Genomic DNA, 26,631 nt, shown 5'->3' on the forward strand with positions numbered 1-26,631 from the left:
ACAAGAGAATTTGTCTTCGCCTGGGCACAGCGTTCATCATTGGTGGGGTTTAAATAGGGTCATCTCTCCGACGAGGAAGGCTCGGTGGCGGGCAGGAGAGAATGAAGCGGAAATGGTGTTCCTACTTCGGAGAATACCGTCTCGTGTACTGATTCTGGTGGCAAAGTGAAGGCGCGAGCAGTTCTTTGAGACGTTCTATAGATTACAGGCCAATAGAGACCACGTGCACCTGCTGTATCTGGGGATTCTGTATCTACTCTATAAGGATGTGTTATCCGCACCTGCAAGAAGAAATGGATGTCAAAGAATGGGAAGAGTCTTGGTAGAAACCTCCACGTCGTCGACTCTTTTGTCTTGGAAACGCACAGCTGTACAGTCATCATTCGCTGAAAACAACACCGCACCATATGCATTCCTGCGCTGCTCATGGGGAACATAATGATGGCGTTTAAGAAGAAGTCAACCATTACAGGAGCGCTTCACTCGAAGCTCAGGGTTTATTTAAACAATGATGTTCTCCAAGGCAGTTACTCATATGAAGGGTGCCGTTCCCATTCTGAAAGAATTCACGTAGCTTCATAAAAGAGCAAGTTATTAGACGGGATATACTCACTGCGGCTGAGATTTAGGAAAGTCCGAGGATTTAATGGTAGCGGTGAGAAAGGAAAATCGAAAATGAGCTCATTTTCCCACCTCTGGCGTCAGCTGAGCGGAGCCTTGAAGATAGCTGAGTCGCAGGCGGAACGCACGGCATTCTTTAATTTTTTAAAACCACTTGGACGGCTTTCGATACCTATAGAGGAACACAATACGATTACACCTAAATAAATGAAAACCTTTCCGAACAGCGAAAGCCATGTCATGCCCTAGTGTGTTTTAAAGAAATTTTATTACGTTATTTTGAAAAAGTACAGGGTTGAGAGTGCATTCTGCTCGCCACGCAAGCAGTGGTTTTTTTTATAAAACTGAAAATAGCGGGTGCCTGAATATCTGAGTGAGGAAGAGAATGGGGCAGGAGCTGTTTAGAATAGACGTGAAGCTGTGGCCAATTTTTTATTTGTGCCTCTATTATGTCGCGGACGACTTGCAACATTTATGACTCCAATACCTATGACAAAGATGACAAAAATTCTCCGTGATGTTTAAAAAACTCGTTGCCAAGGGTGCCTACAAAACACAAGAGGGTTTGTGCATCTTCTACGTGGTGTGTAGGGAAATCACTCCAGGCAAGCTTTCTGCAAGCTTCCATGGGAAGGGAAGCTTCAAAAGAGTTCTATATCTTGTGAGGCATTCTCACCCTTGCCGAAGAATGTTTAGGACATAGGCTTAACTATTCAACATTGTAGTCGAGCGTTTATACGCCATCTCAAGGTTTAAGTGTTTCTGAACATCGAACTCTCGTCCCCGCCTGCCAAAGGTTTTCGTTTATTTAGGTGTAATCGTATGGTGTTCCTCTATGGGTATCGAAAGCAGTCCACGTGGTCTTAAAAATTTAAGGAATGCCGTGCGTTCCGCCTTCGACTCAGCTATCCTCAAGGCTCCGCTCAGCTGTGGCCAGAGGCGGGAAAATGAGCTCATTTTCAATTTTCCTTTCTCACCGCTACCATTAAATCCTCGGCCTTTCCTAAATCTCAGCCGCCGTGAGTATATCCCGTCTAATAACTTGCTGTTTTATGCACCTAGGTGAATTCTTTAAAAATGGGAACGGCACCCTTCATGTGAGTAACTGCCTTGGAGAACATCATTGTTTAAATAAACCCTGAGCTTCGAGTGAAGCGCTCCTGTGATGGTTGACTTCTTCTTAAACGCCATCATTATGTTCCCCATGAGCAGCGCAGGAATACATATGGTGCGGTGTTGTTTTCAGCGAATGATGACTGTACAGCTGTGCGTTTCCAAGACAAAAGAGTCGACGACGTGGAAGCTTCTAGCAATACACTTCCCATTCTTTAACGTCCATTTCTTCTTGGAGGCGCGGATAACAGATCCTTGTAGGGTAGCTACAAAGTCACCGGATAGAACGGATAGAGGACACGCGGTCTCAATTGGCCTGTAATCTTAGAACGCCTCAAAGCACTGTTCCCGCGTTCACTTTTCCACCAGAATCAGTACATGTCGGTATCCTCCGAAGTGGGAACACCATTCCCAATTCACTGTCTCCGCCCCTTCACCGAGCCTTCCTCTTGGGAGGGATGACCCGATTTGAACACCGCCAATGATGAACGCTTTGTCCTGACGAAGACAAATTCTCTTGTCGAAAAGTTGGCAAGCACCCTAAGGTTTTCCCTCCTTTGTTCACTTTGTGATTATCAAGAACCAAGTGACCAACCTCTCTCTACTATGGACTCCATATTTTAATAGACTATTTTTTTAATCAAGTTTACAGTGCACAGGTGTACATTGCCCAAACATTCTAAGCTTTGAAAATGTAAGCATGCATGGTCAGTGGATTGCATAATGGAAGTCACGGTACTTTCTGCTTATAGCTCTCTGGCTGCCTGGATGACTATACACACGGCATAGCTGACGTCATATTTTTGAGGAAGAGCAGCTAACCCTGTAAAAACACGAAAGCTTACAGTAATACATATTCTGCACTTCATGTTTGGTCAACATGACATTGGCCTTGCGCGCCGCCACGGTGGCTCAGTGGTTATGGTGCTCGGCTGCTGACCCGAAAGACGCGGGTTCGATCCTGGCCGCGGCGGTTGAATTTCTTTGGAGGAGAAATTCTAGAGGCCCGTGTACTGTGCGATGTCAGTGCACGTTAAAGAACCCCAGGTGGTCGAAATTTCCGGAGCTCTCCAAATTGCGGAGCCCTCCGCATAACAGTCGTTGCTTCACTCAGTAAGTTGATGAAATTGCGGTGGATAGAAGACAACAGTATCGAAGCACTTCCGACGAAGCAAACAAAAGGGGGAATATTCATTTCTAACCAACGAAGTTCACCTTTTCTATATCGAATGTACACCAAAGGCAGCACAAAGGTTGACAATCCTTTGAAACTTCGCTCCACACAGAATATAAGGCACGAATACTTAATTCGCAGCATGACAAGATTACAAAAACGTGCCTAACCTACATTATCCTGAAAAATTTGTCGCAACCCTGGTGCTAAGCGTTTTTCGCTGCAACAACCTGTATAATCTCGTCCCCAGTTGTTACGACTGCTGTTAAATGGGCCAAGCAAATATGGGGCGTTTCTTTAGTACCAAAGCGTCTAGATAAATTTCTACTCTGATATTGTGGAAACCCCCTTTCTGGACAATGGATGGAACGAAACATAAATTTTACTGGTCCGCACGTAGTTTTTGGACTGTAAGAGGCACAACATGGATTGTAAAACCTCTACAGCCACAGCGAATTTTTTTTACATTTTCAGCCGGAAAAACAGCTGAACGCGGTGCAAAAGCGCAGATCTCTCAAAGTTTTTTTTTGTACGGGTTCCATATTATATACCGCGCAGTAATGGCCACACTGACGCCCCTTGCCGCGCCCCTTTCTATGCTTTATTGCGCAAATCCTTGCAAAGAAATCTATCACTAGCCAAAATCACTTCTACAACCTTGTCCAACATCTATTCGATGTTGAAGGACAGTTGTGTGGAAGTGGTGTGTGATAAGGATACTGTAATAAAAGAGATTATATCACGCCTTCAGGCGCCATCACTTCTATAACCGCGATGGATATAATTTATTGAGGTGAAGGCAATCAGGGACATGGTGTTCAAACAGACAAGATTTATTCTAAATTTCGTAGCATTACTAAGAGCATTAAACAATACATAAATCGAAGTCGTTTTTTTCTTGCTAGTTTCTTGTTTGCCAATATCAGTAGCTGTCAGGCACGACTCGTTTTAAGCGGATCTTTCAGCTGGAACTAAGATGCTCCCAGAACTGCACGATTTGCCTCTCCCAGTACAGTACCCTACCAATTTCCTGAAGTTCCCCAATCAGGTCCCATTTCTCCGAATACCTGCACTTATCTCGAGCACTCCCTCATTCCGGGTCCATTCTGCACACAGTCCACGTTCCCCTGAATATTGTGACGAAGACGAAGCTGGCAGTGGCACGGGACGGAGCGCCCGCGCTAGGCCAGCGGCCATTAAATCATCTCATATCCATGGTTCACCACGTCTCATTCTTCGGCTGGCCGCCGCGTAACATTTGGTGGAGGTGCTGGGGCCCCTTCATCGCCATCCTGGTCACGGAGCTTCGGCGTCCTGGGCCTGCCGTGGACGTCGGCCGTGAGTACCTGGTCAGCGCCGCACGGCCGTGCCCCAGCCCGCCCGACCTGAACCGACCTCGACGCTCACCCCAGCCCCGTCCCCCGCGCGGACCACACTACACGACGACCCAAGACCCGGCGGACCCAAGACCCAACAGACCCAAGACCCCACCGACCCAAGACCCCACTGACCCAAACGTGAAGACACCGTCCCCCTGCCTCTGCCGTTCGGTGCGTCCAGAGACCTCGGCCGTCAGCTCCTGGCACCCTCCGGCCCGGATGCTTCGTGGACCGGGACTCATTCTCTCATCTTTCTCATCGTGGCGGCCAGCACTGCACCATCTTCTCCATATTGTTCGATCCTTCACTCAAGACCATCGCCATTTCGCCGTCTGTTCGTCACCGATCGGGACGATCGCTCGGAGGCCCCGGGTAGTGTGACGAAGACGAAGCTGGCAGTGGCGCGGGACGGAGCGCCCGCGCTAGGCCAGCGGCCATTAAATCATCTCATAGCCATGGTTCACCACGTCTCATTCTTCGGCTGGCCGCCGCGTAACAATATTCTTCCCCACGTGGCACTCTCCCCTACTAATGGGCCCCTTGGCCTTAGTGGCTGAGCCTGAAAATCTACTCGATGTACAGCACAGCATTTAAATAACGTTCTTTCATTCTTTCCCAATCTGATTCCCAAATTTCGCTAGCTTTCAGTGCTCCCGTCGCACGTTGATGATGCGGGACAGGTGCTGTTTTCTAAGCCGTTTAAACGCCTCAAACTAGTTTGTGTTCTCAGTGCTGCAAAAGGTCAATCATTCCTTGTGTCAACCGAAATCTACAATTCTATCATGGCATAACCTGTGGCCAAACAAGTCAACATGGAAATTAGTACGAAGAAGAAATCGCGAACAACGTAACGATTTTCAAATAATCCACATAGTGAACGATATTTGCATGGTTTTATTTTCCTTTCAACGTTTCGTGAAAATGACGGCGTTAACTCCTCCCTTCTCTCTTCATTTCAGGAGCTAGTGATGAGCCATACTTGACTAACAATTCCACAATATTTCGAGCTTGGTCAGTTGTCGCCACCTTTCCACCGCCCCAGCTTGTTTAGGTACCTGTAAAGGAGGAAAAACAGTACTTTGAGACTCAAACTACCTACTTCACGCCTCGTATGCAAATATAGTTTTTTTCTCAATAATTTTCAGCACTGAAATGAGTACAAGACAGCAAGGCAGGCATAGTGGCATTTTTTTCCTTTCATCATTCAGTGCAGTCTATGACGAAAAGTCTTTGCTGTAATTTCTAATAGCACGTATATATTAATCACGACGGATCAACGAAGGTTTGCTGCTGTCTTTTCATCTGTTCATTCTTCCCATGTCGTGCTCCTGCTTTGACTTTATAAGAATACGTGATCCGAGATCATTTACCACCTCTGTTGAGTCTCTGCGAAATCTAATTCGCAAACAATTATTACTGATATCATCAGCATTCATCATCATCACACTGACAACGCTCACAGCAGGACAATGGTTTGTCTAATTCACCACCTTGCCCATGCGAACATCTTGTTCTCATCCGCTCAGCTTGCTTTCTGCTGTCTCAAGCTGCACTTGAGTCTCCCTGGGTATCCAGTCTTTTACCGTTCACGGCCATCGGTTTTCCCTGCCGAACCGCATTCCTCCATCCTGATTCAGACTAGGATGCAATTACCACGCGTTCGTTCTCTAACCGTCTCTGCTCTCTCTCTCTCTTTCTTAGTTTTCTTCTTATCGTTTTCCTTACGACACTTCGCTTCGTTGTCCCTAACCTAAGTTCAGCCCTATTCTTTAGCCTCCGTTTTGTGCCCCACAGCTGAGCGGCATTAAGATACAGCTGTAATGTACTTTCTTGTGAGGAACATTATTATCGAATTTCTCGAGTCAGCAAAAAAGCTGCCACTTTCTACAGTCTTGAGCCTCGCAATAATGCAGCAGTGTGCGAATACAGAGGGAAGTCTGGGCGGACGGTAGTCTATAGATTAAGGAACGCCTTGTTGGGCTAGTTTCAAATTTTTCGTCTTTTTTGGTTAATATCGCGAAACACACATACACAAGGAACGTATTCGGGACGATCCATCGTCTACACGTTCGGACCTTTCTGCACAGAAGCAGCACATTCATGAGCCAGTGATTCATATTGATTCTTGACTGCGAAGTACCACTTCTGGATCCCGAGCAAAACTGCGATGGCGGCTTCACGTTTTGTGTTCATATATTCTCTTCATGTTATTTTTTTCATTTTGTTCCCAGCCTACGTTCGATCCTCGTACGCCTTCCTACGCTGTGGCCAAGCCCTTCCTCCGCTCACGTCGCATACTCCTTCTTCCACGGCAACAACCTGTCAAGGGGTTCCCATGGCAACGAACCCACCGGTTATGCTGACTATTACTACTAGATACAACTGGTACTACGACGCCAAACCAATTAAAGGGCTCTTAACCACTGTCGCTGTAAAAAGACACTGTCGCTTCTTGTCCAACGCAGTAAAAGTTACAGCCGCCGCTTTGCCTTAGTGGTTAAGATGCTCGGTTGGTGAGCCCAAAGGCACGGGTTCGACCACGGCCGCGGCGGTCGCATTTCGATGGAGGCGAAATTCTAGAGGCCCATGTGTTGTGCAATGTCAGTGTACATTAAAGAGCCCTCCGCGGTCGAAATTATCTGATGCACTCCTCTGCTTCGTCCCCAACAGCCTAAGTTGCTTCGGGACGTTCGGGACATAAAACCAAAGCGTAAAATTTCACAGCTTGCAGAGAAGTTACTGAAATACTTTGGTATGTGTATAACACATTACGATAGAGTGCTATTTTTTATACAGTTGAACAAAAGAGGTAAGAAGCATGCAATGTTCGATAGTTCATTCGTGAGAACGAATTAGTTCATAGCATTGAGGGGTGGGGGTGACTAATGCGCTCTCTGAAAGAAAGGGTGTGTCTTACACTTGGCGGCGAGCTTGATGGATGCGGACAGAGTAAGCAGCGGTGTTTTCAGCAAGAGCGAAGCTCTGGCAGCGATGCTCCCCAGCAGGTCAACCACGGCACAGGCGAGCCCGTTGATGAGGCTAGTGGGATCCGAACCGAGGAGGGCGTTCAGGAGACACTGCGGACAGCAGAATTTATGTTTAGTCATTTCTTATGATACGTGATGATGATAAAAATGATAGGTGTAACGTTAAGGGATCGAAAGAGGGCAGAGTGGGTGAGGGAACAAACGCGGGTTAATGACATCTTAGTTGAAATCAAGAGGAAGAAATGAGCTTGGGCAGGGCATGTAATGCGAAGGCAAGATAACCGCTTGTCCTTAAGGATAACGGAGTGGATACCAAGAGAAGGCAAACGTAGCAGGGGACGGTGGAAAGTTAAGTGGGCGGATGAGATTAAGAAGTTTTCGGGAATACGGTGGCGGTAACTGACAAAGGACAGGGTTAATAGGAGAGACATGGGAGAGGCCTTTGCCCTGCAGTGGGTGTAGTCAGGCTGATGATGATGATCATGATTTCTTGAAAAGCTTGGCAATATTTTCTTTTTATCGCTGGATCCTGTGAGGAGCTCCCCTGATTTAAAATATTTGGATTTCTGTTTCCATGTGCTGCAGTGGCTATCTCTCCTTGCCGTGGTAACTATGCACATGCTAGGAAAAATGCAAGTGTAGTCAACTTCAGTTATGTGGGCATAAATAGTCGTAGAGAGTAATGGTATGAAAAATCGTATTAGCGAAGAAGCTCTCTTGCACTAAGTTCTTGTGTTTCTCGTTTCCTCTTTTTAGAGGACTTATTTTTTGAGAAAAGAAATCACTACGCATGAGCTGGCTATAGACTTGGTGTAATTTCACAGTGTACAGTCTGGGCCTTGCGGCAGAAGTTAAAGAAGCTGTACACATGAGACGTTACAGCCAAGAGTGACGCCTGAGTTTCACGTGCTAGATTTTAGGCTAACGTTTATGGCAGGCACTTCAAAACTTCAATAAATATATAGTCTTACCACAAGAGCGTCGATCAGTTTTACAAGGAGCTCGTCCTGAAAAGAAAAGGGCGTGCGGTGTTCAAGAAAAGAGTAATGCTTTCAAATATCGATAACAGAACCAAATCCTCCAAAACCGCATCACAAGTCACCTTCACATTGTTAGGCTGCTGGTTAAGGTCAATGAAATTTGTATATTTGCTATATTTTCCAGGGCATACTGAAAAATCTTGTACAAAGCGGCTGCCAAGTTTGTGGCACTGTTCGATTACTATGGCTAGTTTGGACAGAAATTCTTTCAGTTTCGAGCGAGCCTGTTTCCTCGTTAAACATGTTAACGCCTAGTAGTTACCCGACTAAAAACCTAGACGCTGACACAGTATTAGGCATCTAGCCGGTTGTACTGATTGCGAAGGCGAGCTAGCCTGATGCGTTCTGCATACTAATTAAAGCACAAGCGCTGATACGATTTTTTTCAGTTTTTTTCATTGCTGTGCAAAGAGGCTATAGCAATCCGCGAACTTCGTCAAATAAGTTACGCTGCTGGTAAGCGTGTGTTCTTACGTCCATGTTTCGGTTCATACTGCAGCTTGTGGGATTTATTAAACAATTCTCCGAAAAATCACTTATGCTTTTTACCCCACCCATAAAATTAGACACGCCCAAACAAAGCTAGAATTGCAGTTCTTGTACAATCGATCGAGGATTTCTTCCAGAATAGCGCTAACTAGTGGAATGTGCCGCCATAGTTCCTAAATTTCTGTTACACTGCTCATTTTGGTTCGCTTACTTTGGCTCAGTTTCGCAGGCGTCCGCAAGGTACTGCTACAGTGTGAATCTCATGTATAATGCATCATTAGATGATTTACACGAAGGTCCAGAACTTTAATCATGCTGCTAAAGGTACCCTTATTACGTGTTGAACTCTGAAGGTTGTGTGTTCCGTACAGTTCGGCCTGTTTTTCTTCAGGAATACTCCCCAACTACCCCAAACTCTTCCTTTGATAGTGAAAAAGGAAGGCCTCCGTATAGCTTAGTGTAGCCTCTGCTTCCTTATCCATGACGTGGCAATACGCGATGTGAAGTACTTCTGTCTCCCTCAGAGTATGTCACGCCAGGGAAGGATCCCTTGGTAGAATGTGAATTCGAACGAGGCACCTCATAGCTCCACAACTAGATATATTCAGCAGCAACCCACAGTGTGTGCGTAACGCGATTGGCGATACCACAGAGAACTAACGCCCAAGCAGACCAGAGCGGTAACATAGGCAGGCCCACTCCGACGTGGCAGAAAGTACGCCCTGAATTTGATGACGTGCACAAAAACAGCCCTGGAGCTTCCTCTCAACGCCTTCCGGCTGTAACAATAATTTCACACCGAGTAAATTTTACAGCCACGCTCACCCCCCCCCCCCCCCCCCCCCGGCTTCTAAATGGCATAGTCGCGGCATGGTATGACGTGGTTATTACCAACCGTGAGAAATCCTTTGGGCAAGACGCTTCTAAGAAATTCCTTATATTATTGTTATGGTCGTACTGTGGTTTAGTGTGTAACTAACATTGCGATCGTTGTTATATCCTAATTGTGAGAGAGAGGTTCACAAGCGATACAATCGATTTTAAAGTATTGGCTTACCGTCGCAAGATCGCCGTTCTTGCACAGAAGCAGGGTGTCGGTGAGGCACTGGAAAGAAATCATTTCAAAAATATCAATACCCTGCGGTAGCGCTTCGCATTTGATGCTATCGGCTTCCCGTGTTGTCGTAAATTAGGGACGCATGCCATGTTTACCGTAATCTTTTGAGATTTACGGTATTCACTGGAATTTCTTTACAGGGGCGCTTTTACGCCGGGTTTAGACTGTGGGACTTTCTTGAAGGCGGACAGGGGAAGGAAGAGGGCCATAGTACATCATAGCTGAAACTATCCACGAACACTATCTACCCAATCGAGAGTGTTACACTGACAGACTATAATGGTGATGTGACTCCACTGAAGAATGTATTCAGTGGGCATTAGTGAATTGGGCGAGTCTGACCCGCGTCGCTTTTGGAGGCAACTTACGATTGCTATCGCCATCATTGTGACTCCGTGAAGGAACACGATGAAATTAGGAAGGTTGTTCGATCTCCGTTCCCTTTCCTAACCTCGCAAGATAGATAGCGCGAGCAACACCGGGGCAGATCAATATAATGAGTAAAAACCTACCGTTCACTGTGCCCATTTATTTAACGAACACCTGCAAACCAAAGAAAAACTACGGAATGTCAACTCAGAGTTCGCTTTTGGCTGACATTGTGGCACTGACAAAAAAAAAACTGCTATACTTTTCCCTGAACAGGAATATGCCTACCAATCTGCCATGCTCGTTCCCCTGACCCTCTCTCCATGGGGTCACGTCGAGTCGAGATTGGTCTGTCTGTGAGACGTGATGTTTTCGATACGTCGTTCTTCCCCCACCCCACATGGCATATATAGAAGTGGTCCATTGGGGTAACAGTGTCTTTGAGCTGTAGATATGACTTTAAGATATTTCCACCGATATAAGACTACTCTGTTGACCTCTCTATATTAATGTCTAAGCTAGGGTACTCGCTTCCCGGAGGCACCGTTCAAAACTATGTGCACCAACTACTCCGAAATGCTAGGACGAGCCACGTGCAGGTTTCTGGAGAGCGCGGTTTGCCCCCGCTAGCAAGCACCTGCTAAGAGGGCGTGCTACTAAAACTACTGGACTGTCTGGTAGGATCCGCATTCTCTTTCTTTGTGTCCTAAATTACCGCTTTACATCTGTAATGATATTTAAAAAACGATATTACGTGAATACTGATATGTTCATGCCTTCATTACTTACAGCGACTCATCAAAACAGCTCAATATAATTGTTCTTCTTAGTTAGAATTTGTTGCTTTTCTCTTTGTGGCTATGTCGGTCCTCTCTAGGTCCCAAAAGATGGATTTATTGATGATAAATGTATATTTAAAAGAGAAAATATTTTTACTCCCCCCCCCCCCTTGATTCAAACTTGTCATTTCAAGACGAGAAGGGACTTCGTTATCATTATTCGCTGACATTATTTTATTTTAACATCTTCTATAGCTTATCATAGCTCCATTTCCGATGACTTAGCTCCTCGTAATCACAACGCGGAAATTAAATCCTTATAGGGCGACTTCTATTGTTCTTCCTTTTCATCAGAAGCGGGAAAAACGAGATCGAAAGTTTAACTATGCACTAACTACTTTAGCGCTGATGCTTGGATTATGGCCAGGTTAATGGTAAGCAACGCAGTCATTCGAGGAATTCATGTTTTGCAGACGTATTGAATTGGCGAGGTCATGGGTAAGTTCCGTTGGTCCAACCTTTTGTTAATCCATGCATAGCAGATGCTTTATGGCCACATTATTGATAAGTTTTTAATATCGTCTTTAAGAAATTCATAGAAATTGGATGCTTTTTTTTTGCGGTCAGATCATCGGTATGTAATTTTAGAGCTATTTTTAAGCAATTCATGGAGTTGGGATGCTTTCATTATGGGGATGAGTTCGGTAAGTTGTTTTAGAGCAGTCCTTTAAGGAATTCATGATGTGTGAATGATTTAAGACCTGGTGTAAATTGAGTTTGTTTGGAGCAGATTTTAAGAAATTCATGGAGTACGCATGCAGTCATTATGGACAGCTCATTAGTATGTTCTTTTAGGGCAGTGTTTAAACAGTTCTTAGAGAGCGGATGATTTTATTATGGCGATGAAGCTGCTAAGATTTTTTAGCGCAGTCATTAAGAAATTAACGTAGTGCCGATTGCCTGGTTATGGCCTGGTCGTCGGTAACTTTTTTAGTGCTCTCTAAGGAATAAATAGAGTTCGAATGCTTGTAATATTATCGGATGATGTCTAAGTAATTTCAGCGCAGTCTCCTGTGACACTAACAGAGCGCGAACTCTCTAATTATTGTGATAACGTCGCTAACATCTTTTAGCGCAGTCTTTAAAGAATTGACAGAGTTCTGATACTTTTAGTGTATTCAGGTCATCGGTAAGTAGTTGCAGCTCAATATTTAAGGAATGCATGGAGTGCTGATACTATGATTAATGTGGTGAGTTCGTTAAGTTCTTTTAGCGCAGTTTTTAAGAAATTCATGGAGCGTACGCACGTGCATCGTAAAGAATGAACAATATAACGTCCTTACTTGACAGTTGTCTTCGATTTTAGGCAACGCGTTTATTTACTACTTAGGATAACGTTGATAAAGACAACTATGGGCATAGCAGCATGACCCCTTTTCAAAACAGGTAAAATTGCCTAGTGTTAATGGTGCATTTACGAATACCAGCTGCAGACTGACGCTGTTTCTCATAATCTTCGAGGTAAAGATAATGTAATCATGTACTCATTCAGTGCCGCGTGAATAGAAAAGACACCTTAAGTATCGAAGACGCTTATGTTTACCTCTCCGAGGTTGAGGTCTCCTGGAAGAGTAACCTTGATCGGTTCCTTGCAGGTTTGGCTTGTGGTAAGTATCTTCTGGCATCCGGGCACATTTGTCACACAGCACAAAGGCTTTATTAGGCGCGTGAGGACGGAGCCCAAACCTGCAGCGACGTAGAGAAATTGCATTGGAAGCGAACTGTGCCGTTATTTCAACAAAACGGAGATTTGAGCTGGTTGGTACATACTGCTGAAAAAAAAAAAAAACAGCGCTGAGACGAGGGACGAAGAAAGGAGAAGACAACAGCTCATGTAAAAGTTCATGACTGTTCACTAATGTATCTTGATTCAGGGGATTGATGTATCACTATGGCTTTTGGTGTTGGCATGCGCTCTTGGTTGTCGAAGGAGTATATTTTGCGTGTTCTTCCAAGTAAACTTTCGCTTGATAGTCATCGCCGCTCCGGTTGTCTTCTTCTTTATTTGTCCCTCGTTTCAGCACTGTTTTCCAGGTGTAGTTTTATATAATACTATACATATCTATAACCAGGATATTTATAAACGAGCTTTTCCAGGCATGAACGCAACTTTTGGGGCACAATAAGACCTGCTTTGGCGGACATTCAAAAACAGATGAATAAATTTTACAAGTTAGCCGCCGAACTAACTTCTGATAACTAACTTTATAACTATGGCATATGGGCAAGTGGTTGCAATTCGAGATTTTTAACAGCTTTTTAGTAAGAGTCATATCAGTTTGTAGAATTTGGAAAATGCGATTACCCTCGCTGCGTAGTTTGACAAAAGTTGTCTGCATCGGGCGAAAATACATGCGCTTCCAAAAGTATTCAGGCAAAGCAACGCCTGTCGTGTACGTACGAGCTAGTCGAAAAACTCGAATTTTGTCCAGTCACAGCGCCGAGGGTAATCGCGTTTTCAATATTCTAAAAACCGATATGACTATTACTAACGGCCGGCTACAAGTATCTAATTGCAACCAGTAGCCTGTTTCAGTTAAAAAGTTAAATATCAGAAATCAGCTAAGCGGCTAACTAATTATCTTCATTTACCTCATTTTCGATATCTGCCGCCGCAGGTATTATTGTGCGGCAAAATATGCCTTCAAATCTGAAAACGCCTTTTCTTTATTTTGGTTCACCTTCGTTGAAACAACTCGTATAGTCTACCTATAGTACTGCTCTCTAAAACTGGGCGAAATATGTCACGAATAAAATTTGGCTATTGACCGCAAATACAGCCATTGCGTTTCCAGGACATCACGTTCTCGTATCTTTCACCTAGTTACCCAAAAAAAGAAATTAAGACTGTCCCTTTCCCAAACATGCAAGGACTGCAATATTTTATGACGGTCTGTACGCACTCTTAAGCTGCTTCTTCAGAGGGGAAAAATGCAGACTGCTTCTAAATTTGGCCTTGTTTCCTATAAGCTGCTAAGCTACCATTAGAAATCGCACTGAAGAATACTTTCTGCAGGGCGGCGCGTCAATGTGCCTTCCTGTAACAGTTAAAGGCAGCAGCACCAATTGCCAGGAGTCGATCACTGCCGACAGACAATAAGTGAAAGGGCAGATTAAACTGTATTTTTTTTACATTTCCGAAGCAGTATCATATCGCTGCACATCGGAGAAGCTTTAATGGTTGTAAACTCGCTCCATTTAGGATTCAGCTGTTTTCAATGGTAAACAATATGTCCCCATTAGCGTTTTGAAAGAAAATGCTGATATAAAAGGCCACTTTATTTATAAGGGCTCTGCAGACCTCTGAAATGTTCGCTGACATCAGATAAGGATTACGTGGACCCTTTAATTGCAATAAAAGCTCAGCCTGGAGTAGCCTAAAATTTAATGTACACGGGAAGTTTATAGGAATAAGCATTTTCTGTAGATACTTGCACTGCATCACACTACAAATTATGCAGACAGAAATGACTGCGTGCACAGAAGCCCCAGCGCATGTGTACTCAGTGTGCTGAACCAACTTACTCAGGCCCAAGGTGCTAAGCACGATCTCGAGGATTTCCAACAAGGCAGCCAGGGCGCCCAAGACGTTCAGCTCAAGCAGTGCATCAATCAGACACTGCAAAGCAATAAACACATTGTAAGCTTTTTTATCACTTCATGTTGATATTTCGCAGTAGTGGCATTTATGTCTTCATGCACAGCGGCACTATTCCTCTTCGTCAGTCTCTTTTATGCAACAAAACTTAACTCGCGCTAGGAAATCGCATGCAAGCACTTCAGTTTACGCGAGTCTGCTTGATATCAATCGGAAAGAGCGAAATAATGAATGCATCCATGTTTCTATGTGTGTGTATGTATGAAGTACATATGTGTGCATGCATGCATCTTATTCGAAACGTTTTAGTAAGCTCGTAACGAATCTACCAGTGCATTATCACCAGTATTAAATCGCTCGGTCACTTTTCTCAGCACAACATCAAAGCCTACTCGACCAGCGTGTTTTTTCGGTAGTCACAACGAGAATAACTTGAAAACGAAATGCATAAAACGGATCGCGATCATGGCGGTGGCTTTTTACCGGGCAATGTTGTGGTGCTTGCCTAAAACTAGAATTACTGGGCCAGATCTAACTGATCGATGATTAGAGAAAATATCCCTCCATTCAGCTTTATTCGAGCAAGATCTGATAAATTGACATGAACCAGGAGTTCATGCAAAGGACATTTCCTTGTGCCTGGCACTTCCAACATCCACACCTTGCATCAATGTAAATTGAACACGTTCCTTCCCCGAAATATCATACAGCCCTATTTAATAAGGCCCATTTTGGTACCATTGCATTTAACGCTTCAAAAATACTTTTACTGGAATCACATGAGAAAAGCAAAAAGACGGATGACCTGCAGGAGAGGACAAATGCAAAGCGGTACTCACCACTACGATCTTTATGACGGCCGCCAAGATGTCCTCCTGTGGCGCAAGATGAAAAATGGCGGTAAAACAACAAATAACATTCAGTTAGAACCAGAACACTCTATCCCAAGCAGCAGAGGCAGCCGGCCCAATATTGCAGAGTGGTGAGTTTATTCTGGTTCTTTGTAGGAGCGGCCTTTGCCGGTATCTTTCCAATACTGGGACGATTATTTTCGCTGCTGGGGATTGTATACATTATGTTTAACGATAATATCTGCCACAAAAAGAGAACAAGAACACATCACTGCGATAAAATTTTAATCCCTTCGTATACAGTCCATGTTTAAATGGTTAATGACATGTGATGTCAGCTGGGTAACGTAAGGATTAGATATTCCTTGCATGTTTGTTATTGCGAAAGCAATACTAGTTGCACTTTCAGCCCGTCGCGTAGCGAGGCCGGTAGCTACCATATTAGCATATTGGATTGGATTGGATTGGATAACTGATGCATCACCACAAGTCTAACCGCAAGCACCAGCACCAGGTACACTACCAGCTGAACCATGGCGTAGGTACGGATATTGCTTTCGCAATTACCGGGTTTAACCAAGCTAAGCCACAGGCATTTTTTTCAGCACTTCTGTGTATAGGCATTTGGGCGTTTTTGGAGTAGTAATCATATGCTAATTTATTTTCATAACATCCTGTATATACAAAGTGTTGACTTATTTCCTCGCTTCTTTGAGAGTTAGCTCAGGTTTAATTTTTCTGCCTTTGCACTTCTGCGTCCGTAAAAGCAAATTGTTTTCAATAATATCCACCGTGGTTTAGCGCATGCGTAGTGAGCACTTCTTAATGAGGTGATATATCTTCGCTCAGTCTTCCAAGGCGACTGGCTGTAACAAGCGCTACTGTAGGATTATGTGCCATATACTAGCTCATAAAAACCACATGGTTAGTGGATATGTACTAATCTTAAACTTCTTATTTTGCGGCATGTAGTGTGGGGTATTCGCATGGCCATACGCTTCCCCGATAAAGAGCTTCAATTTGATGCTATCTAGCCTGGGTATTTCTGTTGCAGAAGCATAAGAAATGTGCAGGGTGTTCAAGATAAGTTGTTCGTGCGTTCAAAATAACAGGCTCCTCAACGAAGATTCGACTACTATACAGGTTTAAGCTTTCACGTTGATCAGGCCAGCATTTATTTTTTGAATTCTCAAAGATAAATTACCTAAATTTATAATTCTTTTGTTCGGAGCAACATTTTCGAAATGAAAGTTCTCGACCAAGTGGGGAATGCCCATTTAAACCGTGTTACGGCGGTAGCTTTCCAAAGTTATACTTTCGAATGGACCGGTGTTGCATGAAGCTTAAAAGCTCCCCCCTCGGCCACAGCTGCGGACGTAGGACGTCCTGTAATACCGCTATTCGCACGCGAAACTTTATGAAACGGGGAGGGAGGTATCTTTTAAAGCGAAAGTCTTTAATGGCCCATTATTGCCCGCAAAATTATGTCACACTAAAGCTGTCAGACCAACTGGTGACGTCATCGGTGGTGTAGTATGTCGTAGCCTTGAATACTCATGTTTTGGTCATTAAATGCACTGCGTGGTCATTTTTCATTAATTCGTGAATTGGTCATTAAATAGCAATAGTCATTAATTTGTAATTAATCATTATTTAGGTGTGACGTCGTTCAGTGGGGACGACACCAGTGCCACTGATCACGTCATTGAGAGTCGTTTTTTTTCTACTGCGCATGGGCTTGCCGCTACGTGGCGCCACCATAACGCGCCAATTTAAGCGGGCACGCCAGTCGCCACCGGACGCCTCCTAAGCGCTCCCCCGTTTCTCCGACCAGCAAACGTACTGGCGCTCTCGAACGTTAACGTAAACGCCGTGAGCAACAGACAGTCAAAGTGATGGGGAAAAGGCTTTCGTCTCTGCACACTTTAGAAACTCAATGTGACCCTGAATTTTTTCATTACCCTAGCTTTTATCAGCAAAAAAAAAAAAAAACGGTCAGTGCAGTGGCAATATGTACGCTTTCTGTTCTCACAGGACGTCCACGTGCTATGCTGGCTACTTGACATCCTGAAAGTCAACTTTTGTTCGCGGAGTAAGTCTTTTCGCACTGTTTCCATTGGACAAGAGGCATAAAGGTTTCGAACGATCTCATTTGTCATTTGATTAAGTAGGGTTTCAGTCTGGCATGAGAGATTCTAAATGCCGCTCCTAGGGGCGTCCTATCGAGTACATCTTTCATTCTGTCTCATTGCCTCCAACCCATTTTTACCATTGATGCATGCTGTTGATTAGGGAAGGTGACTGGTGACCCATTGACACAGGTCATTTTCATGTGAACAGCAGCTATGACCAAAACGCTAGCACTTGCACTTCCTATGTGGAAGTTGCGAGGTTCTATCCAAATGGCAGCCATGTTGGCCCGAGTTTTTAATTGAAGAAAAAAAATTTTCAGGCATTGCACTCAACTTCTTTAGCCAGAAGGGCCTAAAAATGTGTCATTGACTCTACCTTGTGGAAATGGATAGGTTTGGCGTGGTTCTCTTTATCAAAACTGCTGTTGATCCATTAAAAAAATGCGGATTATTTTCACTTCACCAAGACCATTTCTGCATGTGCGACTCTTGTTTCTTTTCTCTGTGGTTAAAGCATTTGATAAGAGGGTTCTTACCACAGTGGCAGTACACAGATCCAGGGAAGTCCCGAGGCACTGCAACAAACAAAGATTCTCAAATTAACTCAATGTTTCAAAGGCTGTGCTAGATTTCATGTTATTCGCTGTCTAAACTAAACAAAATCAAAAGCCAATCAAACTTGAAGCTGGTAGCCACTAGCTTAGGGTAAGAGTTGGCAGAGTTTAAAGAGCTTCGCTAAGCAGGTTCACATTTTTTTTTTCAATTTTTGAGATTAATAGCCACAGTGTTTTTTACATTTAATCAACCGAAATTTGGAGCACATTGTATTGAAGAGAACTTAAGTATACCTTATTCGATTATGCTTCGAAGATGACAGCAAATCACGAGGTGCTACATAAGTAAGTGTTTTGGTAAACGATCTTGAAAGCAGATACATGCGTGCGAGTGCAAAGTTGCAGGGTAGAGGTTTATTGTTTTGCAAGAAATTCATCAAAATTTAGATCCTTATTAAATGCGTGAAATAAAGGTTTATTTTTTTGAAAAATTTATTGAAGTTTGAATGCTTAACAAATACGTTAAATACAATAACAATAACTTTTAGCGCTTATTTTTCGGCTGACACAGTTCAAAACAAACATGCATGTATTCGCATGCTTTTCCGTGCTTACGTTCCTGCCTTTTCGTTTATGAACTTATGAATGACGTCAAAAATTTTGCTCAAACTCTCCAACCAACTTGTAGCAGTGTAATATCAAAGATGTTGACGTCGTCGTACGCACGTGTTCAAGGTTCAAGATGTTGGGAAGCGTTGCATTGAGGCAGCCAGCTGCAAAGCAAACAGCTAGTATCAAGAAAACTGATTTAAAATTGCTTCCTTTTTGAATATGTGCCATCTAGCAAAAGTGGAAATGTAGCCCCAAGAGACACGGCATATGATTACCAACGAACATCAAACAATAGAGATTGAGCTCCTTTATTAACAAAGCCAAGAAACTAGTACTGATGAAAAGCTTGCGCAGACGCTTCTCCGCGATGTCGAGATGGCCGCAAGAATACTCAGAGTCAGCATAAAGGATGCGCACATTGGCGAATAAAAAAAAACAATAAAGCAGCGCTTGAAGAAAACGAGGGGAGTAGCATCGCGGTGGCGTTATCATCTAATTTTCATTCGAAATAAAACGGAAGATTTTTTCTCCCGTTCCAGCTAACTTTCGGAAGAACCTGAGGGCTCGCGCCGTTGGCACACTTTTGCGCAACAAAATGAAGGCAGCAAAACCGAAATACTCTTAGCGTAGAAAAATTACTGAGTGAGAACAAAATTGTACACTGTTTTACTCTGCATATTCGGCGACAAGCAGGGGTTGTACAGCAGGCGCCCTATATACGACAGTAGTGATGTTTTATCACTTAAAAAAATTAAGTCTATTGGAGTTTTTTGTATTGCAAGCAGCTTTTTCCTGCTATTTTATGGAAAAAAGGAGAATCTTCCGAATAAAACTTCACTTTACGAAACCATTACGGCCACAAGATTTACTTTCGCTTTGTAAACTTTCTGAAATACCGTTCCTTGCGTTCTTAGAATCAAAGCAATCCATTGTCATGTAAACGAAGATCGAAAGGACAGTCGTGGACGGAAACATATTGCTTTGCACTTTCAGCGTTGTGGCCATGTTGATGATGGTAGTAGAAGGATGGTAGTAAAAAAAACATGACGTCGTCGGCTACTTGATTACAGGGAAAAGTAACTATATGCTGTCTAAGAATCAGTAATTCACAATGTCTTGAGCTCTGGTCTTGACCTCGTTTATGCACTTAGCGGAGTTCGCCAACGTTGTTTAAGTTTAGTTCCAGGGAGTAGTTACTCAGTCGCATTCATTTCAGTGCAGTCATGTAGCTGCAAGGAAAAAGTTAGCTTTTTCATCAACTTCTTTTTTAGTATTTAGATTATAAGGAAGGAAAAACCACATTATGACGGTCAAAGCGTTAGTGTAGAGATTCCCTTGCGCAAAGTGGGAAGACGGGATTTGTGGCGTGGGGAAAGAGGGAGGCAGTGGTGCCACGTGAGTGGAAGAGAAGCTCCATGATTGCATAGAGGCAGAGCCATACGATGCTGAGAAGGTAGGAGGGCACACATTCGACACCAGCAGTCGGGCCGCCGTGAGAAAATTCGCTCAGCTGCACGGCTCTCAAAGTCATTCAGCGAGGCGATGAGATGGAGCTATAAAGAGGGCAGTGTATAATGCGTGCTGCCGTACTGGAATAAAGATTCACCTACAATATTCTGTCGGTGAAGCGTTTTCGCAGGACGACAAAAAGCGCTTATAGACATTTTTTTTTGGTAATTAGTTTGTGTGTCAGAAATTCTGATAGTTTCATACAAGATAACCACCGGACTGGTTTGTAAAGAGCACTCATTTCATGATTTTTGGCGTTGCAAGTAAGATTGTGCGAGCATGCAATCTCATAATCTACGCCAATCAATAAAAAGCATTCGGTAGAAATAAACAGAGCAGAAAGAAATAAAAAGAAACCGAGTGAGAAACCTAGCAGTTCATGTGAGGATAAAAAATTCAATAAAACAAAAATCCCAACGTTAAAGCATAAAACGGCTCTAAGGATGGGCACCTAAAGAGTATAAAGCTTGTTGCTTACGCACATATATTACGTATTTTGAGCACGAGAGATAAAAGAATGCAGAAAGTCTGAACATAATGTCTGGCAGCGGAAATTGAAGAAGGATAAAATGCACTATGCATTTTTGCTAACGCTGCTTTCCCTCAAAGAGAAAAACTGTTTTGTAAAGGATAGTACATTGGTGTGGCCTCAGCTTGAGCAGTCCAGTCTTGCTGTTCTCTGGTCCCACATGTTAAGGCACTGGTAGAGGGGCAATTGTTCCGCTGTTGGGAAGGTCGCACTCTAGTCACAGTGGGTTCTACACTAACGCAAAAAAACGTCAAACCTTCTGCACTTATTTAATTAATTTTTCTCCCCTCATTTTAACAGCCCCAGTAACTAATGCGCAACCATGCATGTTACTCCTTACGTTTTATTTCGTGGTGTCCAAATTCTGTCCTGCTTATAAGTCTCTCTACTACTCTCTCCTTGACCGATCCGCCAGCATGGGTATGTGCCATCAAATGCCCGAACAACTACAAGAACAACAGCAAAAAAAGTTAAAAAAAGCCGCCTTACAGCCACTGCTCCCCAGGGCAGCAGGCATCAGCAGGGCCAGGATGAAGATCACGGGAGCCATAGTAGAAGCCTGGGATGTAGTCAGCCTAGGATCACTCTCTTAGGCGCAGGAGACGAGGGTGCGTTTAGAGGTTGATGAGAAGCGTATTTATATGGCTCAGGAGACAGGATTCTTTCTTTAAAACATGTGTGGCCGCCAGTGCTCAAAAACATCCTAAATTAGAAAGGTCACAAAAGTGTATAGGCGCATAGCCGGCACAAGCTCCAAACATCTAAATCCAACTGTTGGGTAATGAGCTCGAGGCAGATGCAGAGCTTGAATGACAGGATTTCCTGCTTTGCTTAACATTTGCACTAGAAAATGTGAGTCCCGGATGTTATTAGCCAATTTTCCAGAAGCTCTAAAGCGGGAACCGGTGAGTAGCAAAAAGCACAGCCCCGTCCTTGGGGTTTGAAAATAGTCCTTTCGGCTTTAAAGCTACAGAGTTTGGTGTTTTGTACATCCACGTGCCCCGAACCCTTTCTGTACAGCTTGTTTTTCGCAGAGCGAAGGACAATACAGGATTAGATACAGTGGTGTAGATGGCGTCGTTAGCCAGGAAGGCCATAAGGTGCATGGCGGGGGCGTTTCGCTGTTCGAGCCAATTAGCGTCTCTGTGGTACGACACAGGACACATATCGAGAGTCAAATATACTTTCTGCATCTGGGACATGCCTTGCTGTGCTCATAGCAACATCACAGGAGGCTGCGAGTGCAGTTCGCGCAAATCGACTTTTTATTACATTTTTTTCTGCGGCCTCCAAACTGCTGCGCGTGGAACGAGCAGTAAACAGTACATTTGTCATCCCTCAGGCATTTAATGAGGGTCTGCTATAACCGGCTGTTTTGCAAAATTCAGGTAATAGTGCCAAAGTAACATACTATGCAGTACGACAAACGGATATCATGCAGTAGAGGACAAAATAAAAGAAGACGGACCAAACCCGAAGGAAATAAGCAAAAGGTGGAATAAACTTGGATGCTTTCTTAACCCCATTTTTAAAGAAGGAAATTGGGCACCATTTAAAAGTTGGTCCGCCCAAAATTATCCCATACCAATTCGAAAGTCTGGAAGTACGCCCATCCTAGAAAATGAAATAAGGCGTATATGTGGAGTCAAATGGGTGGATTGAGAAGGAGGAACTGGTCCACTTTGTATAATCTCATCTTATAATACAATGAAAGGTACTCAAACATTCTAGTCCTCACATTTTAATTTTGGAGGTGCTGATGACATGACGAGCATCTCGATCACACTGAAAAAGCGGATGTTTTTTGCAAGGCGGCAACCTAAATTGCATCGCAATAAAGAAGAAAAAGACACTAGTGATTCTCCCTTCTTAAGCCATTTAGTTTAGATGAATGCCGAGATGTGCGCGTCCAATTACGAAAAAGGTATTAGTACTGTGGACTACCTTCATTTTCTAGAATCAAGTGACATTTCAGTGGGCCTTGAATAAAATTATTTCGGAATATTTGAAGTAAACACTTGAAGACAGCGGGCTGTGATCATCAAAGCAAAATGTAGCGCGATAGAGAGAGGACCTACTGTTTCCGTGAGAATGCCGCAGTGCGGCTTTCTAAAATCAAAGCGTGCACCACCCACAATTAGACCGCCAGCCTTCGGAACTCCAATTCATTGTTTAGCCTTCGTAACTGCGAAGTACACTGAGCACCCCTGAAATTTAGTGCAGGACTTAGGGGCATCATAATTTCCTCTTTTACATTCCACTGTGACAAAAGAAAATTCGCTGTGGCTTAGCTTGGTTAAGCCCGGTAATTGCGAAAGCAATATCCGTACCTACGCCGTGGTACAGCTGGTAGTGTAGCTGGTGGTAGTGCTTGTGGTTAAAATTGTGGTGATCATCGGTTATACAATCCATTTCCATCCCATCCCATCCAATACAATCCAATCCAATCCAATGCAATCCACTCCATTCCAATACAATCCAATCCGCTCCTATCCAATCCAGTCCAATGTAATGTACTCTAATCTAATGTAATCTAATCTAATCCAATCCAATCCAATCCAATCCAGTCCAGTCCAAGCCAGTCCAATCTAATCTAATCTAATCCAATATAATCCAATCTAATGCAATCAAGGTCAAATGAAGGTCAATGGTGGTCACCGCCGCGGCACGGCAAAGGTGTGAAAGTGCAAGTAGTATTGCTTTCGCAATAAAAGTGAACTTGAGCAGAATTTACAGTCAGGCGAACTAAAAATACAAACATCAATATTCCAGTAAATGTTCAAAGCGCTGGTACGCTATCTTAGAATAGAGAAATACCACTCCACACATCGTTCTTGTAAAGCAGTTTAATAATCTTAACCGCTTCTCCAGAGTACAACGAAATTGACTCCGACGTACAAAGGAACAAATTGATTTCTTAATTTTTTGCTGGACACTGTTTCCTGCTAAGGATTTAGGGGAGGATGTTCATCGTGGGGGGTGAAGAGCGAAGAAGATGCAAGATGAAGCAAGAAGACTACACTGACTACATAGTGCGTCCTTCGTCTTCTTCGCGCTGTATCCCCCCATGATGAATTATTACAAACTCGCCCAGCTGTCCATCCTTCTTCAGGGGAGGACGTGTTTCTGTCGGGCAACAAAAATTGTATGCCATGGTTGTTCCTCTGCGAGCTCTTCAGCATAAACAGTAGCTTTCGAAATTCAAAGGTATAAATTCATAAGCCTGCACAAAGGCAGTGTTATGTGACTATTGGCTTGCCCACCACTACAATAGTAGCAGGAAGATGTCAGCTCATTCAAAGTTGAATGTAACGTAGGAACAAAGCCGCAGATGCCTCTGAAAGGAGGTTCTCCAGCCATAGGCGTTGTCTATTTTAATAAGAGCGTGCTAATCCGTGTTTAATGCTCTGTAATTTGCATTAGCATGACATTGACTTAACCGCGGATTAACCGGAACGTCATGAAAATCTACAGGCGCCACTGGCTAACCAGATAAGGGCAATTTTTGCAAGGTTTCGGCTTCTCTTTTCGTCGTAAACTTTAAGGAAGAAATAAATCTTTGCGCTAAATGGTGGCGGACCATGAATAATGCCTTGTCGTGGCAATTATTCTTCTCGCGTATGGCTTCGCGGTACGGGTATTATGCACTACTCGCATTACAGCGATGCTGAACGTACCCCCGACGGCTTCAGGCGCTGACACCCTGAGTTTTCCTAAGTGATATCGCAGGAAGAGGGTGAGAAGATGTGGCAGGGCAGCACGCAAGCTGAAGCATAATTTTTCGGTTATTTATGTAGTATTCTGAATATATTTCCTCCTTCGCTAACCCATCATTTAAGGCCCGATCAGTCCCTTCGCGAAGCGAGCCATCACGTCGCGAAAGAAAATTTTATAACGGGCATGGTGGTTACTACGGATGCTCTCAGTGCTATTTAGATTTTACAGGATTCGTGGCAATCAACCAAATGCGAAGAAGTCAGGAAAGTGGCGAACCAACATGGCGTACCAGTGGTTTTTTCCGTTTCAGAGAAGCTCACCCAACTTTTCTCACATATACTTCGAATGGGAAAAAAGAGCAGAGGTAACGAGCAACATGCTAAACAATTTCTCAACTGCTGGCCGCGGTCGTTTACCAGATTCCCTTGGCCAGCGCGAAGGCCAACATAGGGCTCAAGATGATCAGTTGCGGGTGTTCAGGGCTCGACGATCAAATTTATCTAAACATTGTACGAACTGCAGCCATTGCGAGCCGCTGCTGAGTGCGATAAGGATGATGGGCAGAAGTCACTATAAGACCGCACATGAACTCTTGAAAGAGTATCATATTCGGAAAAGAGGGGATATATGCGTCAATCATTCGCCTGTGAAGCTCCTGAAGGTGGAAGATCTTTAAACGTTTTTTTTTATCTTTACATCACGGTGTCATTGTGGATTCTTACATACCGGGCAGGTCTTGATGTTCATATATATTTTCTACTCTGGCTTCAAGTACAGACGGATAGGAGACAGCGCTTGTCTTGTCTCTTTCTCGGCCGTTTTGTGCACGCCTTTTTTTGTCCCCGTAGCCTCTGTTAAAAAATTGGCATTTTGCTCTATTCATGTCCTTTCTTTTCTAAGCCGCCGCGGTGGCTCAGTGGCTATGGTGCTCGGCTGCTGTCCCGAAAGACGCGGGTTCGAACCCGGCCGCGGCGGTTGAATTTCTTTGGAGGAGAAATTCGAGGCCCGTGTACTGTGCGATGTCAGTGCACGTTAAAGAACCCTGGTTGGTCGAAATTTCCGGAGCCCTCCACTACGGCGTCTCTCATAGCATTAGTCGCTTTGGGACGTTAAACCCCATAAACCAACCAACCAACCTTTCTTTTCTTCGCCGTCTTTTTCAACAAAATTTAAGACGGATGAAATTAATGAAACTACATTGTTTTATGTGGCAACTTGGTAAACAAGTCAAGATATTTGATTTCCGTCATGCTGGAACTACAACTATGAACAGCAAACAAACTTCGAAGAAGTCGACAGTTGGGCCAGTTGGTAGACTGAGATCTGATTCATCTCACTTAGCGCTAAAGGACAAAGAACGCAGAAAGACGAAGCCGGTACAAATTAGGTACCTTCCGTCTCCCGCTGAATGTGATGAATATGATGAAAAGAAGAAACACGTTGAAGTGGTATATGAAAATTGAAAAAAAAAGAGGTTTTGTTATTTTATATCACCGTGCGAATCACGACGACAAGAGCAATAACTGCAAAGCAGCAGAGTGGAAGACGCAGATGTAAGGGACGGATGCACAAGACGCACCCTAGTTGCTCTGGTAGGCCCACACCTTTCGCGCTGTTATCAAACAACGTAACATCAGATCACCCACCTAGCTATTGCGTTGAACCCCTGTCTGGTTTAGTTTGGTTTGGTTTATGGTGGCTTAACGTCCCAAAGCAGCTCAGGCTATGAGGGACGCCGTAGTGAAGGGCTGCGGAAATTTCAACCGCCTGGGGTTCATTAACGTGCACTGACATCGCACAGCACACGAATCTCTGGAATTTCGCCTCTATTGAAATTCAGCCGCCGCAGCCGGGATCGAAAACTCGTCTTTCGGGTCCGCAGCCTAGCGCCAGAACCACTGAGCTACAGCGGTTGCTTACAACAAATATTGCCATTATTACAGTTTCACAAACAACAGGTAGTGAAATCTAATCATTTCTATCGGTCTGAAGACTTGTGTA

The 26,631-nt window shown here is 43.9% G+C and overlaps 1 protein-coding gene across 1 annotated transcript; it reads right to left on the reverse strand.

The window, feature by feature from the left end:
* Positions 1-5,163: 5,163 nt before the first annotated feature.
* Positions 5,164-21,522, reverse strand: LOC149347301 (uncharacterized). The gene is made up of 10 exons (XM_089585551.1): positions 21,403-21,522; positions 18,990-19,036; positions 18,246-18,284; positions 15,566-15,601; positions 14,654-14,747; positions 12,672-12,814; positions 9,861-9,908; positions 8,246-8,281; positions 7,205-7,364; positions 5,164-5,342 (listed from the first exon to the last, which is right to left on the reverse strand). Exons 1-10 carry the CDS (start codon positions 21,461-21,463, stop codon positions 5,335-5,337), a joined length of 672 nt encoding a protein of 223 aa, XP_089441677.1. The 5' UTR covers positions 21,464-21,522; the 3' UTR covers positions 5,164-5,334.
* Between the last annotated feature and the right edge of the window lie 5,109 nt (positions 21,523-26,631).

Source organism: Amblyomma mixtum, chromosome 4 (assembly GCF_055824585.1).
Source record: "Amblyomma mixtum isolate Tamu chromosome 4, ASM5582458v1, whole genome shotgun sequence".
NCBI classification, from domain to species: domain Eukaryota; kingdom Metazoa; phylum Arthropoda; class Arachnida; order Ixodida; family Ixodidae; genus Amblyomma; species Amblyomma mixtum.

What these genes read in the sequence shown, in the direction of transcription:
- LOC149347301 (XM_089585551.1), bottom strand. Translation starts at nt 21,463, where the DNA reads ATGGCTCCCGTGATCTTCATCCTGGCCCTGCTGATGCCTGCTGCCCTG. An exon ending in GAGACCTCAACCTCGGAGAG is followed by an intron (nt 9,909 to 12,671) that starts GTAAACATAAGC and finishes ATTTCTTTCCAG; the next exon opens with TGCCTCACCGACACCCTGCT. An exon ending in AGAACGGCGATCTTGCGACG is followed by an intron (nt 8,282 to 9,860) that starts GTAAGCCAATAC and finishes TTTTCTTTTCAG; the next exon opens with GACGAGCTCCTTGTAAAACT.